The sequence below is a fragment of the Ambystoma mexicanum genome, chromosome 8 (assembly GCF_040938575.1).
Source record: "Ambystoma mexicanum isolate Mex_15411 chromosome 8, UKY_AmexF1_1, whole genome shotgun sequence".
Lineage (NCBI taxonomy): Eukaryota > Metazoa > Chordata > Amphibia > Caudata > Ambystomatidae > Ambystoma > Ambystoma mexicanum.
This window is the reverse complement of record NC_090929.1, coordinates 668,413,116-668,430,511: the sequence shown is the minus strand read 5'-3', so window position 1 is coordinate 668,430,511 and position 17,396 is coordinate 668,413,116. Positions and strand designations below refer to the sequence as shown.

Genomic DNA, 17,396 nt, shown 5'->3' with positions numbered 1-17,396 from the left:
ATACAAAACAACAGAAAAGAAATCTATTAAACTAAATCACGGGCAGAGTGCACAGATTGATACTATTCACCCAACGTGAAAAACATATCAGGGCATGCCCTGTGCAGGCGCTGCCCTAAAATTTGAATTTGGAGGAATATTTTGCTGTGCAAATGTTCCAGTCCTGTCCCCATGCAAAGGACACACCCATAATGTATGAATGGAAGGGGACAGGGCGTAGGAGTAATACCTGGTACTAATGACAATTTAACTACCAACATGGCTGTAGTCTTACAACGTAGGGAATGGTTAGCCTAGGTCCAATCTCTATGTTCATATACACAGGTTAAGATGGCTTCCAGGTAAGAATGAGTAGTCCTCTTTCTGTGTCAGTAAACACTTGGTTAACTCCCCAGAGCAGCAAGAGCAATCAACCCACCATGTCGCCAATGCAGCAACCACCCTATGACAGCCCACTTATGTCGGTTTGAACAGCACATGGGGAATTGTGAGGCATGCCCAGTTTGTGGGTGCCTGTTCATTTTCACATCAAGAATACAGCAGCACCCAGCTTCTCCCACTGACATATGGCTTCATGATTGCTGCTATCGCATGCCGAACACTGGATTTAAATCAGCAGGTAGAAGCGTGCCATGGTCAATATTCCAAAGAGTAGGCAACCAGGCGCTGCATTAACATATTTGGAGTCTCTGGATCGAAACCTGCACTTGGAGCCCTTAAGATTCCAGGCATATGCATCAAGCAGTGCAGTAGGTCACCTATCTCTGACAAAGGCAATCTAGTAAAAAAAAAAAAAGTCTTGTATTCGGCTGTACATGGCCCATATTTTTTATTTTATTTTTGTGTTACAACCAAAATTTAATTTTTCAGCAAAAAAATAATAAAATATTACAAATATTAACTAAGAAATTAGCATAGTCATTTCTAATTAAAAGAAAAAAAGCAGAATCGTATCTCTGCAATTCTAGCAGTATTTTGATGAGATAAAATCCATGTCTAGAAGCACTCTGATTACGTTTATCGTTAAAGCGGTTTGTTTTCCAGTAATAAATCTGTTCCAGAACATCTTTGATGACAGGCCTTCCTCTGGGTCTGGATTGGACATTACTCTCCCCAAATGTTTTTCTCTGGCATTAAGGGTACCTTGGCAGTATCTCAAAAGATGTTCTAGAGTCTGATGTTTTAAGTATCTACATCCGGTACATAGAGTTTTGCCGCAATTTTCCTGGCCCCTTGTGACTTGAACAGCTCCAGTGTTGACCAGATTGAGCCGCATTCTGAGGAAATTTTGCAATCTGGAAATTTTATTAAGTATCTCGGTAAGAAACACAGTTTTTTGTCGAAGAGTGATTTAGGGAGAGGAGCAAATGATGCAAAACGAGGCAGCCATCACGCACAATTGCTAACCAGGTCCCACCATCACACATTTCAAGTCATGGTACTAAAAGATAACTCTTGTGTGATAAGCAGAGATGCTAGGAATTTGTCTGAACTAAGTAAAAAGTACAAGCCTTCTTTACTCACCTGGATAGGTTGAATAAGATACCAAGACATCACTCGGGGTGGGCAAGCTGGCAATGGCATCTGGCTGGTCATGTCCGCCTGCAGGGATGTTAAATGGGGTGGCATCACACTGTACTGATTCTCCTTCATCTCTGCTGTCTGGTGATTCCAAATCCACATTAAAACCTTTGTCCCGTACAGCTGGAAAATCCATAAAACAAAAGATATAAGTAACAAGCGGGGGAATACTGCCAGGCAGAACGTATGGAAAAGTTATCTATTTGCCAATTACGGTACTAGAAAAAACTATTTCATTCAACAGCACAAAAGGGACATGGAGACAGGGAATCTAATGGAAATAGAGAGTCTGTTGTGGAGACAGCTGAGAGACAAGAGAAAGATGTCAAACTGTGGAGATAAAAAGAAAATCTTAGCAGCAGTGGCTACTATGTACATTGGGTGCACACACACACACAACCCCCCCCCCCCCCCGAGGTGTGCAACTTTCTGGTGCCCGTTAGACTGTTAATATATACCAGAGAGAGACCGTGAGATACACAAAACCAACAGTAAATATGTACAGCAACCTGACATATTGCAGAGATGGCACAGATGTACAAGTGTCAGGTGCGGGGCACAGACATCGCAGGTGCCACTACCAGATGGCCACACAAAGACCAATCAGTGATATGGGATGCAAAAAGCGTAGTAATCCCAACCAGACAGCACTGGAAAATTCTTCCTGACAATCAGAGCCTACGCATACCACGTCTTAACTCAAGCAGTACAGACACATTCTCTCACCAGAAACAACAGTCGCATTATCCCTCCACACGACACACATGACATGTTGTATTTCATTATGATATGCAGTGGCAGAAATAATTAGATTATTCCAATCCTTTTCTTTGGGATTCTGAAAGAGAGTGGTGCCCTGATATACTTGTCATCCTCATTATTACCAGGACATCTTTTTCACTGGTTTCCTTGCACCTTACAAGTCCCAAAAATGTACTACAACATTAAGAGGGCAGTGCCCGGAAGAAAAGATAACCCATGGGGTAGTGTCCTCTGCCTTACCCTGTGAAACAAACCCAGTTGGGGCTAGGGATACATTACTGCCCCAATGTCAAAGCCTGCACATTCATTTCTTTATGTACCCACCTCCACCACAGGCTTGAATGAAGAAGAGTTTCGGTTTCCCACGCAGAGTTGGACAGTGTTGTCCATCAAAGTAAGTTACCACCCGTTCCACGGGAACCACAACTCCATCTGTACCATAAACCCCTCCAGGAAGCTGAATATGACGGGCCTAAAGTCGTAAAAAGCAGAAAGGAAGAATAATCACACAAACATTTTCACTTGACACTACCAAACATCAATTCTGGAGGGACACAATGTTCTACTGTACAGGTGCTGACCTCAAATATGGTCATGTTGCAGTGGTTATACATGCAGAGATATGTTCTTCATAGGACTAGTCCCATCTTATTTGCCCCTGTCACTCAGAATATAGAGACACTGACTTCCCAAACCTCACTCAATTAAAGTGGAAAACGGGAGGCTCAATAATCCTGTCACAGTTGTGCATCTGGTAGGCCAGAGAGCAGCGAGTGTTAAAATGCCCAGAAAGGTCTTTGAGCTTTGTGCATCGAAAAGCTATGCATAAGCCAACAGCTTTGTGTAAGATATTCCAAGATCATGCTAGTGTATAAAGCACATCGACATATGGATAGTAGTCTTCAAACCATGAATCACAAGCAAAAGGGTGCACCCATGCTCCAAGCCTGAAGAATGTGTGTATACTATGCATATCAAAGTGAAGTGTTCAGAAAGCCTGTATGTTAAGCCAAGTGATGTAGAATCAATATTAGGGGCTTAGGACCCTAGGACAGATATGCTCCATCTGCAAAATTCTTGAATGTTATCATAGAATGACAGCCAAATGATTACCACCAACAAAAGAAAAGACCTGGAAGACTTGCTTTGCCTCCCTGTGGAACAAGCAGTTATCCTTCATGGGCCCAATGCTCCCCAACAGCACATTCAGTCCTGCATCTTGGACTGCCAGGCATGCTTATGGACTGCTTTTGGGCCACCTATGCGGACATGCATACAATATTTTCCTTTTGACATCAATACATTCACAATTTACCCAAAGACTGCACTCTGGTCCCATACCTATGTTTCGACACAGTGATCTCAATGTCCTGGAAAATAGTCAGGTTCATCTTGACACTCATTAGAAAAAGTGACTGGGATTGTAAGGTCATTCTGGGAGTTCTTCGCATATTTTAATATAAGCAACTAACCCACTCTAAATACATTCCACAGTCTCTTCATGGATTCAATGACCAAGGCCTGAATATACATTTCTACATTGTCCATCCCAGAAATAATAGATTGCTAATGTTAAACTTGTCTAGTCTTCTCTACCAATGCAACTGTCTCGGATGTCTAATGTGCTGCTTAATATGCAATATGTCTGACTCCAGTCCTCCAGAATCAGTGCTTCAGGTCCATACCAATAACAGGTGAACGTTTTGCAAAGGCCAAACCTTATTACGTTTGAACTATGATGGTTTATTCTATGGAGGAAATCACTTGAACCATGAAGGAACTGGTAGTCTAGTGTAGTTCATGGAGTTTAATCTTCATCACCTATCATCACAACTCTATGGTGTAGATGCAAATATCTATGTTTGTCAAGGAGGCAGTGTTAGGAAAGACTTCTTAATCGTGGGTAATTTTCCTTCCATGTGGCAACCCCTAAACTTTTTGCTGCTGTTTTCACCATGATCTAGACTTTGCCAGAGAAGTGCAGCCTTCTGCCGCACTTTCGCTCCATTCTTACGGGGAAACTGACATGCCCTTAAGACAGTCAGTTTGTTTTCCGTAGTTCTTTTATCATGTTGCAGCTTTCGCGCAACATGGCACAAGAGGGCACTGTAAGCTAAGTTACTGCTCTCTTGGGTCTCTAGTCATCTACAGGCCCTAGATACGCTCTTTGGATTGTTAATGAACGGTGCAAGTGAATCACGGACGGGACTGGTGGCAGCGAGCGTTTCTTTGTGTTTTTGAGCTCCTTTTGGCGTTTAAGCACATTTCTCGAGCTTAGCCCAAAATGGTGGCCTGGCTCCCAAAATGGCCAGACCACGAGGCTCTTTGTCCTGTCCGCTGACCGTCTTGCCCCCTTCACCTCCCCCAGGTCGAGCCGACCCGGGGCCTTCCTTATTTGGGCATGTACTTTCCCACGAAACACAGATGCTTTCCCGGGCTTCTACAGGCCATGTGTGTGCCTCCAGGATGTGGGCTGGGATGTCTGGTCCCAATACACACCCTGGGTGCCAGAAAGTCTAGTGTGTCATGAATGCCTGGGACCACCGTGGTCCGTGATAGTTCCACGTATGGTGTGAGTGTTTTGTGAGCAGATCTCCCATTGGGTCCCCTCCGTTTTGGCTCGAAGGGAACCGTGGATAAGAGGAGGCTGGAAACACCACTACCATGTCGATCTCCTGAGTTCTCACGAACAAAGGAATACAGGAGCCAAGTATCCTGCAACTACGAGGCTGAATCGAGGAATCGCTGGTGACCCGCTGAAGGACTGCTCCTCTGCATTGCTGTCGCTTTGTGAAACCCTTTCTACCTCTGATCGAACGAGAAGGCCTGTACTGGTACTTCGCCCCTTGGAATAGTGGGAACAACTATTCTCAGCATCTTCACCATCTCCTGCACGTAAGCCTTCGGAAGTGTCTCTGGGCCATCCAGCAGACTGACCAGCCTACCCAGGAGTCTTGCTCTGAAACTGCCGTCAGGTTGTGTTGTATTACGAGTCTTTGTCACTCTCACACGATTCGTACACTTGGCATTCCCAGGTCTGAAGTGAGTAGTGTACATTTGGCTGAAATACACATGGCCGCTCCGTTGCCCTGCTGTGGTAACAAACTGTGCGGGTTCACTGCGTTTGGGACATCCTCAACTCAACTTCTGCTGCTGCGGAATCTACACGACGCCGAGACGTCCCCTGCTCGTATCTGAACCTGCCAGGACTAAAAACTGATGCGGAGAAGTCTGGGTCTGCCTGCATCGGGGACCGGTGAGTAGCATCGCTAGGAACTGGTCACCCTCCTGCAGTAGCCCATAGCTTTTCCCTGCTGTGTCAAACAGCACGCCTTTCCGTACTCGCGCTCTTTTTCTGCCCACAGTGGAGGCTGCACTTGAGTCACGGAGCTCTGTTTATCTTCATTTGTTCATCGAACTAAACTGCCTGATTCCCTCGAAGAGACTCCCCTTTGCCCGTTGGCACCAGCGTGTGCAGGTACTTTTGAGCACAAGGCTCCACTCTTCGTAGGGCTCGGACTTCCTTTTAGGTAGGTGCCTCTGAAGGCGGACTGGGTCTAATTATTATTCGCACTGCCTGTTTTCCTCCCCATCTAGGTGGTCTACACATTTCGTGCGTCTGGTTTGCAAAGGTAGCGGGCGCCCCTCTCTCGACAGAACAAGGCCTGATAACCTGTTCAGTGGTTATTAACCACTTGAGAGTTCGCAGCCACTGCTTTTACTCACTGTGCCTTTCACAGATGGGAAATATCCATTTGCATATCAGTCTTTGTCCTGCCCAGGGGCAGTCCAGCACCAAAATGCAATGGCAATTCCAACCTGAACGGGAGTACCACCAGCAACCCCATACACGTGTTTCACCCTTGTTGGGGATCATCAGTGAGGTGAAGCTGATGCCTCTCTAAGCACAGTGAGAGGGAGACCACGTCTGGTTGCCCCCAGGAGACCTAGGGTTACCAATCCCAGGTTCCTTGAAATTTAGTTTGCAAAGGTAGCGGGCGCCCCTCTCTCGACAGAACAAGGCCTGATAACCTGTTCAGTGGTTATTAACCACTTGAGAGTTCGCAGCCACTGCTTTTACTCACTGTGCCTTTCACAGATGGGAAATATCCATTTGCATATCAGTCTTTGTCCTGCCCAGGGGCAGTCCAGCACCGAAATGCAATGGCAATTCCAACCTGAACGAGAGTACCACCAGCAACCCCATACACGTGTTTCACCCTTGTTGGGGATCATCAGTGAGGTGAAGCTGATGCCTCTCTAAGCACAGTGAGAGGGAGACCACGTCTGGTTGCCCCCAGGAGACCTAGGGTTACCAATCCCAGGTTCCTTGAAATTTAGTTTGCAAAGGTAGCGGGCGCCCCTCTCTCGACAGAACAAGGCCTGATAACCTGTTCAGTGGTTATTAACCACTTGAGAGTTCGCAGCCACTGCTTTTACTCACTGTGCCTTTCACAGATGGGAAATATCCATTTGCATATCAGTCTTTGTCCTGCCCAAGGGCAGTCCAGCACCGAAATGCAATGGCAATTCCAACCTGAACGAGAGTACCACCAGCAACCCCATACACGTGTTTCACCCTTGTTGGGGATCATCAGTGAGGTGAAGCTGATGCCTCTCTAAGCACAGTGAGAGGGAGACCACGTCTGGTTGCCCCCAGGAGACCTAGGGTTACCAATCCCAGGTTCCTTGAAATTTAGTTTGCAAAGGTAGCGGGCGCCCCTCTCTCGACAGAACAAGGCCTGATAACCTGTTCAGTGGTTATTAACCACTTGAGAGTTCGCAGCCACTGCTTTTACTCACTGTGCCTTTCACAGATGGGAAATATCCATTTGCATATCAGTCTTTGTCCTGCCCAGAGGCAGTCCAGCACCGAAATGCAATGGCAATTCCAACCTGAACGAGAGTACCACCAGCAACCCCATACACGTGTTTCACCCTTGTTGGGGATCATCAGTGAGGTGAAGCTGATGCCTCTCTAAGCACAGTGAGAGGGAGACCATGTCTGGTTGCCCCCAGGAGACCTAGGGTTACCAATCCCAGGTTCCTTGAAATTTAGTTTGCAAAGGTAGCGGGCGCCCCTCTCTCGACAGAACAAGGCCTGATAACCTGTTCAGTGGTTATTAACCACTTGAGAGTTCGCAGCCACTGCTTTTACTCACTGTGCCTTTCACAGATGCGAAATATCCTTTTGCATATCAGTCTTTGTCCTGCCCAGGGGCAGTCCAGCACCGAAATGCAATGGCAATTCCAACCTGAACGAGAGTACCACCAGCAACCCCATACACGTGTTTCACCCTTGTTGGGGATCATCAGTGAGGTGAAGCTGATGCCTCTCTAAGCACAGTGAGAGGGAGACCACGTCTGGTTTCCCCCAGGAGACCGTGCGTCTAACTGTTTAGACCCATTTGTATTTGTATATATTGGATTTGATTGGTATGTGTTGGTTTACTTGAGTTTTATTGTGATTTCTTGCTACGGTCAATGTTACAAAGGCCTTATAATAAATGTGTCTATATTTTTAATATAACACCTGCTTGGAGTAATTTGTAAGTGTCCTTGCTTTGTGTGCTCATTGCGGGCTTTCAGTCACCCTCACCCCTCACCCCTCTTGAGACCTAGTCTTGACCGCCGCGATCACTACCCTGATTGGTCTGGCTTGTCCAGAGGTTACCCTGTTCCAAGAAACTAGGCTGGCCTTCTGAACCTCTGCCCCTCCAGGACAGAGTTCAGAAATCCATTTTAACAGGCAGTATTAAACACGAACAAGTAAATAAAAATACAATGGATCCTTTATTATTCCAGCCTGGAGATTGCATGACCTCTGGGGAACAATGCAATAATTTTCTTCCAGAGACAGAAAGTGCATCTGCAAGGCAGAGTGGACGTTTGCTTGCTTCAGCCCTTCAGGCGATGCTGCCTCTCTTGAAGATGAAGAAGAGTTGTAACAGGAGCCATTATAGGTCTATCATTATGGGCAAGATGTGGCTGTTTTTGCTTGAGTCATTTGAATAATCTAGCTGCAGCATATTGGGCCTCATTACGAGTTGGGGTGGTGCGGGTTAAATGCGAAGGCATTAACGTATTCCGCCAGGCAGAAAGTTGGAGGATTCACCTCCAGCTGTCAGCTGGAGGTAAATCTGCCAACTTTCGGCCTGATGTTGGCGGACTACCGTCAGCGGAATTGCCACTGCAGTAATTCTGGCAAAATGCGCCATTGAGTCCTATGGACTCCAAATAAATGGGGACTAACAACACTACCGCCACTTGCAATCTGGCAGTAATACGGCTAGACCAAGTGGCTGTAATGGTAATTCTGTTTGGTGGTAACTCAGCAGATTTACAACTGAGATACCACCAAACCTATAATGAGGCCCATATTATGACTGTCAGGGATAGATGGCAGTGATGTTTGGGTTCAGGCAGAAAGACTGTCACTATTTAAGTGAGTGAGCCAATGCTGATATCACTGTTTCTGACATTAAGGTCAATAAAGCCTTTTATCTTTACTTAAATTGCTTTTCTAATCTGAATGGTGCCATTGCTATGTCCCCCATTACAACATTCCTTGTTTGCTTTACAATGAACGCATCGCCTTACAGTCAGATGCGGTTGGGGTACTTTGCATCCCTCTCTTTTTTTGCTTTAAGTTTAATTCTGTCACCATCATGATGTGCCCAGGATGGGCTAATGGCAGCAGCTATTTTTCGACTGTATTTATTACATTTCTTGCGTCCACTTTTCACCTTGTCCTTTCGCCATCTTGTCTTTTGGCCTTCTTCCTGGCTCCCAGGGTCGGATATTCCATATAAGGCAAACCCTTTCCCGGGAAAAGCAGCGGTATGTGTTTGTGGCTGGATGTGGGGGCTGGGACAAGAGGGCTTGCCTTGCAGTTGTAGCTCTCCAGGATGAAAAGGGGGCCTTGTAGGACCTGCTTCTTTGTCTTCGTCACAAGAGTAGTCTTCAAGCTGTTGGCTGGGGTATTCATCCCTGTCTGCTGCCTGCAATGTGTCCTGGGGGGGGGGTCCCCTGAGGTCATCCGCCTAATGGTTGTCTTGTCTACAAAGTGCCAGGGTCATTAAGGTGTCTAGTGTCCGAAACCGTTTTGCCAGAGCGTGGAACCGCTGACTAGTCAAACCTAGACCCAGATGCTGACAGTGACCTCAGCACCAATGACCACTGGACCCCTGCCAACGGAACCAAGGCATTAAGTAAGTGTGCCCACCAAATTCGGAAGCGTTAGAAGTGGTTTCTGATGGAATTGGAGCACAGGGGGTGAGTTTAAATACCGGTTTCTACCCCTCTTCTTCCCTAAGGTTTAAGGGGTGCAAAGTCCTAAAACTAACTCTCCATTGCCTGATTGTGATAGGTTGCATTCTGGACAAGGATTATGTTGTATCTGTCTTATGCATTTGTTCTTGAGCTGCTGAGTGCTGATGTGAATAGTTTCAGAGCAAGTTTGAGGTCATTAATAGAATGTGTATGCTATAAACCAACCCAAGGTTCCATAGAGGAGGAGTCAGTTGGAGAGCTGGGACCTGGGGTGGAGAGGGGTCCTCCATGTAATAGCCTATGGGCGTGCTGAGATGACCATGTAACCTGAATAATTCTTACTCAAAGACATACCTGAGTGATATGGAATGTCTTAGCAACAATGGCAATGAGTTATGGAGAGGAAAGAGAAACCATCTGAACTGTGGTGGGGGAAGTCCAACAGAGGACCCCCCGTTCCCCATAGAAAGACCGACTACCCAGGGATGCCTGCAAGTGTAAGGTAGGCTCTGAAGGCAGCAGCTAGGAAAACTGAAAAATTAGGTAGGAAGTGGTTTTCTGCTACAACAGTGAGGACGAATGGAGGTGGAGAAAAAGAAAGGACAGCATCAATAAAGCTACGGAGTTCCTATGTGCTGAAACAGTTTCTTTCGCAAGTGAGAATCACAAATATGTTGCAGGTACAGTGCAGCAGAAGGAACGGTAAAGCAAGTTATGCTGAAAATAATAGGATCAGTGCACCTGCGTGTTTCAAAGTAAATGGCGACTGTTGTAACTACAGCAGAAGCGGGGTGCGGTTTTCCCCGCATACAGCCACTTCCAATAATTACACAGAGCCTCGGATTGATGCGACTCCATGGGTCAATATCACTGCAAAAATATGGCGATATTTTTGTATCGCAATATTTTTGCGGGGATATTAACACATGGAACCGATATTTTTTGATACTGGGCCAGTAAGAAGTTTGAAGAAAGTTAGATAAAGAGAAGGGTGTTATAAATGTAAATTCTAGTTTGATACAAGAGGGGGCATTAGTTAGTTGAGGTTCATTAGCTTGGAATAGGATAATTTGTTGCAGTACAAATGATTTCTGATATTTGAGAAAATCTGGAAATGTAACTCCAAGCTTGGTTTTCTGAGCTTTGTAAAATGCAATTTTGAGAGTTAAATTATTCCATAAAAATGTTGACAGAAGTTTATCAATTTTCTTAGGGAATGCTGATGAAAGCAAGACTGGAATCCTAGAGAGGTAATACATAATCATAGGGCCAAGCATCATCTTGATAGATTCCAAGCTGCCCCACCAGGAAAGAAACAAAGGAGACCATTAGTTGGTAGAGGAATTTATTTAAGGAATGTCTGCAGCAATATGGATACCCAAATATTCAATCGAAGACGGGCACCATTTCATGCCAAATAAAGGAATATTAGACATATGCAGGGGTTATTAAGATGGAGGATTTCTGATTTGTCCTAATTTAATTTGTAACCCGAGACTTTATAAATTGTTCGCTTGTAGACATTAGCACAGGAATAGATGTAGGTGAATCTGTCATGTCCAGAGTCGGTAGACGTCTGTGGGACCGCTGGTGTTCAAACAGCCATCATAGTGCTGTTTTGTTCTTGGAAACACGTCGAGCGGTCTAGTTGCTCCGACACTGTCTGCCGATGGGTATATCTTCCCTCCCCTTCCGGAGGACAGTGCGTTGCAACCCTTGGCTCGGCGTCCCGCTTTTCCTCTTTGGGAGGCATCGCTAGTGTTTTTCCGCTCCAGTACGCACTGTACTCTGCCTTTCACCCTCCTCTCCTTTCCCCGCTATGGTGGCTTCTTTTCTTTCCATACTCCCCTCCTTCGCTGCTCCTCGCCTTCCTCTCTCTTTCCTTCGTTGCTTTCCATCGTTGCTCCTCTTGGTTGTGTTTTTCCTCTGGCGCTCCGGCCCCTCCCCTTCTGCAATACCCTGACTTACCTTCGTTTTGTTATTCCTGCTCCTGGTACATTTTCGTGTCTATCATCGGTCCTCCTTTCGCCATCCGCTCCGCTCCTTGGCAAGATACTCACACAGCTGTTTCCTGAAACCCAGCCTCCACGGTAGCTCTGCCAGAGATCGAACTACATACGAGGAAAGGGTTTTTTTGTGCACAAGGGCTTTTTCCTCTGTTCCGGCTGTTCCGGAAAAGGGGCCCCTGGGTTGTTGTTTTCAACTCCCACGGTGGCTTCATTACGTGGCAAGCCACATCTGCAAATAAAAAAAAAAAGAAACATATGGGAAAGGAGGCTGCACGAATTACAGCAGGAGGATCCGGATTCAGGTGAGCAGGAGGGTGATTCGCTTCAAACCATTAAAGAAGGCGGTAACGCTGACAGAATCTGAAAGAAAGAGCAAGATATCATTAGCATATACGGAAAACTTGATGGGGATGTCTTTAATATTAGTACCTGGCGAGTGTCAACCAGAATGTAACAAACATTCTGATTGGCCCTCGCCGGAGCATTACCCGAGTGGGTATTCCTCGGCCGGGATTGCTTCCCATTGTTCCCGGCAGGGGGCGTGGCAGCCCATCAGCCAATGAGGAGGCTTTAAATGGGGCCATCCCTGCTCGAGCCACCACACAGCTGGAGGCTGCCATCCTCCCCCGCCGGGGATTCAGGTACATGTTTTTGTTTTTTTTCCTCCACCCCTCCCCTTCAACAATCCCCTCCCTGCCCTCCAAACCCACTTACCTTCTTATTTCTCTTTTATCTGCAGTGTTGCGGAACAGAAAAAATGCTATAAGTAACCCGGTCTTGCGGGCCGGGGTACTAATCGTAATAAGCCCCTCGCCGCAGGGGCATTACCTGACTCAGTAATGCCCCCGCGGTTCGGGGCTTATTGCTTAAATAATGCCTTTGATATCCTCATTAACAGTAATGTTTTGAAGAAGAGGTTTTAGCGCTAGAATGAAGAGTAAAGGAGAGAGGGGGCAACGTTGTCTGGTTGCCCGTGAAATAGGGAAGGATTTAGAGTATTCATTAAAAGTCTAGTAGAGGGCAAAGAATATAAAAGAGTAATGAGTTTACAAAATGTAGGGCTACATCCGTGCCATAGCAAAGAATGAAACATGAAGGGCCACAAAACTCTCAAAGGCTTTTTCAGTGTCTAAAGTGAGAAGGATAAGAGGATTAGATGCAGTTTGTGCATGAGAAAGAACATTGAACATAAGTCTAGCATTGGAGGAAGCATACCTACCCTTTATAAAACCCGATTGATCAATATTGACCAATTTAGGCATTAAACTTTCTAATCTATTAGCTATGACTTTGGCTAGGATTTTTGATTCAGAGTTTGAAATGGTGCGATAGTTTTTAATATATGAATGGTCTTTATCTGGTTTAGGGAACAAAATTAATAGGGATTTGCTAAATGTGCCAAGACTATGAACTAGAGATGTAAAACAATTAAATAGTTCAAGAAGTTTAGGGGAGAGTATGGTTGGGAAAGAGCAGTACAAATCAATAGGAAATTCATCCGGTCCAGGGGCTTTGTCAATTTTAAGGTGGAGGATAGCTTTTTGTACTTCCTGCAATGAAATTGGGGTATCGAAAAAGGTTGAGTCTACTGGGTGATCTGTAATATTTTTATTTTTATGTATGTAATCACGAATATTATCCTCAAGAATAGTTTGATCAGGTGAGTGAAGTTTTTTATAAAAATCCAAAAAGGCATTATTGATCTGTTCTACTCCAGTAACCATAACACCATGTTGGTTAATAACAGAAGTTATGATTTTTTTTTTCCTTTCGAAATAAGACGTTAGCAACTTGCCTGATTTATTGGACCAGCCGTAAAATGTTGCTTTAGTCCTTAGCAAAGATGAGCAGGCTTTATTTGTATTGTATTAATGCGTTTAGACAAAAGGGATTTAAAAATAGCATCAGTGGGACGATTGAAGTATGATAATTCAAGCGCTTTAATTGAGTGAAGAAAATCCTGTGAGGCGTGTTAATTTTGATTCTTTTTAATAGCGAGTAGTTGTATAATAAAACCACATAAAGTAGCCTTAAATGCATACCAATTATTATGGTTGGAAGTATCCAATGGGGGGTTGTTATTAAAGAATTCAGCACAAAATGTTTATTTGTTGAATAAAAGAGGTGTCATTTAATAGAAAGGAGTTGAACTTCCACTTGGAAAAAGGAAAAGAATGTGGTTCCCATTCAAGGGTAGTAAAGACTGGGGCGTGGTCAGAACAAACTATGGGGCCAATCTCTGAATGAATAATTTTGGACGCTAAGCAAGGATTGATGAGTATATGATCCAGTCTAAACCAGGAATTATGGGGAGAAAGAAAAACATGTATTCCTTAGCATCAGGATGGCAAAACGCCTTGTGCCGACAAGACGAGTGCTTAGTTGGCCACCTGTCAATGCGTCGGAAACCCTCTGACGTCTAGTTAGGTCCTCCCCTCTAACATGTCGGCGTTGTACGCATGTGCTGGCTACAGCCTCCAGCGGCTCTAGCAGGATCCGCTGTAGTGGGCTGCGGAGTTCCACGTTGATTTCAGCCGCCTGTCGGGGATTAGCAACTGCCCTACAGTCTCCTGGTGATGCTTTCATATGAGGTAAAGGCACCCCGGCGGGAACTCTTGGAACCCTTAATTGACTAGAAGGCTGTGAACACTGCAAATGCTGTGGTGTTTCCCAGCACCATTGGTAAGCTTGTATCTTATTAGGACTGACCCCGGAAACCACGGAATCTTGGTAACCTCTGTGAGAGTTCCTTTTTCTAGAGGGTGTAGCTAAGTACCCTGTGTCTTGTGATTTAATTCCGCTTGTGCAGTGCCCACTGTTTGCGTTCTCATTAGGGACGTGGCTTGTTGCTATGACCCCGGTTGAGAAGTGTGGGGGGAGTGGCGTGACTGACCCTTTGGCTGGGAATCTGGCTACTACAGGTCTTCATGAATGCACAAGGGGAACTAGTGCTATGGACGCAGGGGAACCAACTCCAGTATTGGTTGGGTCTGTCCAACTTGAACAATGGCCACTTCTCATGGCTAGTATTGCCTCCTACGTGTTGATCCCTTTGATCTTGGTATTTTGGTGGACTCTTTGAATGACTGGGTGCTTGATCTACGTCAATCTGGGATGACCTCGGTCTCTCAGAGAGACAGGCATCTTAGTCCAATCGCTCTGTCACAGCCATCTAAATTGGACAACGCTTGCCAAGTCAATTTTCAAAGGGCTACCATAGATCATGCGACACAGACTGTCTTCCCCAACGAGGGTCCCATAGTGGCCAAGAGGCCAACATTATCCATCAACGAGAGAGCTAAGTCCCCCAATGCTGACATCACAGAACCAATACAGGAAATATCTCCATTGGTACACATACCTGGTCAACTAGTAGTTAAACAACTTGTAGTGGGGACTGCTAAACTCAAGAAGGCACCTCGGCGGAGTCCTCATTTAAAAAAAATCACAAATGCCTCAATTAAATGACTTCAGCACTTACGACTTCATCATGGACCAAAGGAACTTTGTCATTACTAATATCCAGAAGACTGAAGGAAAAGAATACAAACACGCCTTGTGAAATACATTTCTTGCCTGGCTACGACAGAGAACAGGACCGGGTGTATTCAGAATGGCCGATTTGTTGATTCTTCAGAGACTGGACCTTAAGGATTGTTTTACGCAACCAAATAGTGACTGTGTCTTAATTGGCTGTGGGGTTAGTACTCTCCCTGCCTTCCTAAAACGCTGCAAATATTTTCCCAGAGGAGCCTCAAATTGTAATTTCATATTGTAAGGTGTTTTTACTTTATGATGCCTCTTTCCTTTTCCTTATGATATGCCTTCTGCTCTTGTTTCTAGTCCTCTGCCACGTGTCTGTTGCTTTACCTTGTTGGGGGTAATTTATCTACTTATAATTATTTCCACATTAGTTAATGGAATAGTTTATGTTCAAAGTTGTTTGTATTGTATGCGCCCTCACGCCTACGGGTTTATCGGTGCGCAGTATAAATACAATAAAGTAAAATAAAAGAGAAAGTTCTTCTACAAAATTAACAAATTGTTTGTGCGATTTGGAATTAGTAAATTTAGTATTAGATTTCCGGTCAAGAGTAAAGTCATTGGGCCTCATTACGAGTTTGGAGGCAGCCATGGTGCTATCAGCACCATGGCTGCCTCCAAACTCAGGTCCGGGTTCCTTGAATGAGGAATTACCGGGTCATTCCAACCTTGGAGGACCCGGTAATTCCTCATTCAAAATCCCCATCCCCATTCTCATTCGAGCCCCCATAGGGCTCAATGGGAATGGGGAGGGAGCTAATAACGTTATTAGCTTCCTGGTCCTTTAGCGGCTCCCACTAAGGGACAGAATGCGGCGGTAAGGGGTTAATGGCACCGGCATCCTTACTGGCGCCGTTAACCCCTCACCGCCGACCTCGTAATGAGGCCCATAGATTTGAAAACAGTCACCATGTGTAATAAAATGATCATAGTGTTTCTTTAAAATGATTTGCTTCAAGTCAGAAAAAATGAGGGATCAGGGGCATTGGGTACGTAAATATTAAGAATTGTGACTGGCAAATTATTAATTAGGGAATCGATAATTGACCAGTGGCCAGAAGGATTGTGTTGTTCATTAATGAGTTGGAAGGAGGAACTTTTGTGAATGAGGATACAAACTCAACCCTTCTTGCCTACAGTGGTGTGAAAAAACACACATTTAGCCCATAATCTAGATAAAATAATATTTTCTTCAAAAAATTCTAAATGAGTCTATTGGATGCAGGCAACATCAATGTTACTTCTCTCGATATGACTTAAAACGTTTTGTCTCTTTATAGGGTTGCTCAAACCTTAAACATTCCGAACATAACCTCAATACTAATTTAAATAAAAATGTTTTAGGATAAAAATAAGTTCAAAACGCAAAGTTTGAATTCTGTTCACCGGCGCCTAAAGGAGTATAGCAATTAGCATTTGAACTGAAACATCATAATCAACCAATATAATTGTAGTACGATAAACGATGTAGGAGGGGAGGGAACCAACAATGGGAAGGGAAATAAAATAGAAAAGAAAATGACTGACAAATCCATTGTAAAACGCAAATCTAAGGAATTAATGTGTTATGAATCACGAAAAAAAAAGTATAGCAATTAGTTGACAGGCCCATCTGCAGGTTAGTGCAGTGACATGTAATAGTCCTTTATTAAAGGAAAGATGAAGCATAATAAATATGAGTTGATTAAAACCCCTTCAATTTTATTATTCATATTCACAAAACTCAAGTTTGCAGATATCGATACCCGAAGAAGGGCTTATATAGCCCGAAACGCATAGTAGCAGATAGGGATAGTTACATACTTCCCATCAAGATATCAGGATACACATTGTTGAGAAATATGATTGCAATTTATAATTGTTAACAAGAACATGTAATTGTTTTGGTTTTAGTTAAACATCTGTATGAGTTATGAAATAACGCAACAGCATTCAATTATGAAAATCACTAGGATTAATTGCAATATTAATGTAATAGTTCATTATGTTTGAACAAGGCGAAAAAATTCCTCATTTTGTTGCCAACTAAAATGAACAGTACATTGATATAAAGACATTTTTTATGACAAATGAATTGATGCAGAAAATATCTTTATTAACTTGTTAGTTATTGTGTGTGCCACTGTCAGCACCTACTTTGATTCAAGGTGGCTATTCTTGCATTATTGTTCTGATCCGGTAGCACAGGTGTTACAGGGAGCACCCAGGAATCTGACTCTATACAAGACT

General features: G+C 44.4%; 1 protein-coding gene across 2 annotated transcripts in view; it reads right to left on the bottom strand.

Annotated features, from left to right (window-relative positions):
• The window catches only part of CASP9 (caspase 9), a 653,184-nt gene that overhangs the window by 116,845 nt on the left and 518,943 nt on the right, over positions 1-17,396 (bottom strand). For both annotated transcript variants that reach the window (XM_069610458.1, XM_069610459.1), the window contains 2 exons: positions 2,668-2,815; positions 1,525-1,704 (listed from right to left, as the gene is read on the bottom strand). In XM_069610458.1, coding sequence (XP_069466559.1) covers positions 1,525-1,704; positions 2,668-2,815 — 328 coding nt within the window. The remainder of the gene's footprint in view (positions 1-1,524; positions 1,705-2,667; positions 2,816-17,396) is intronic.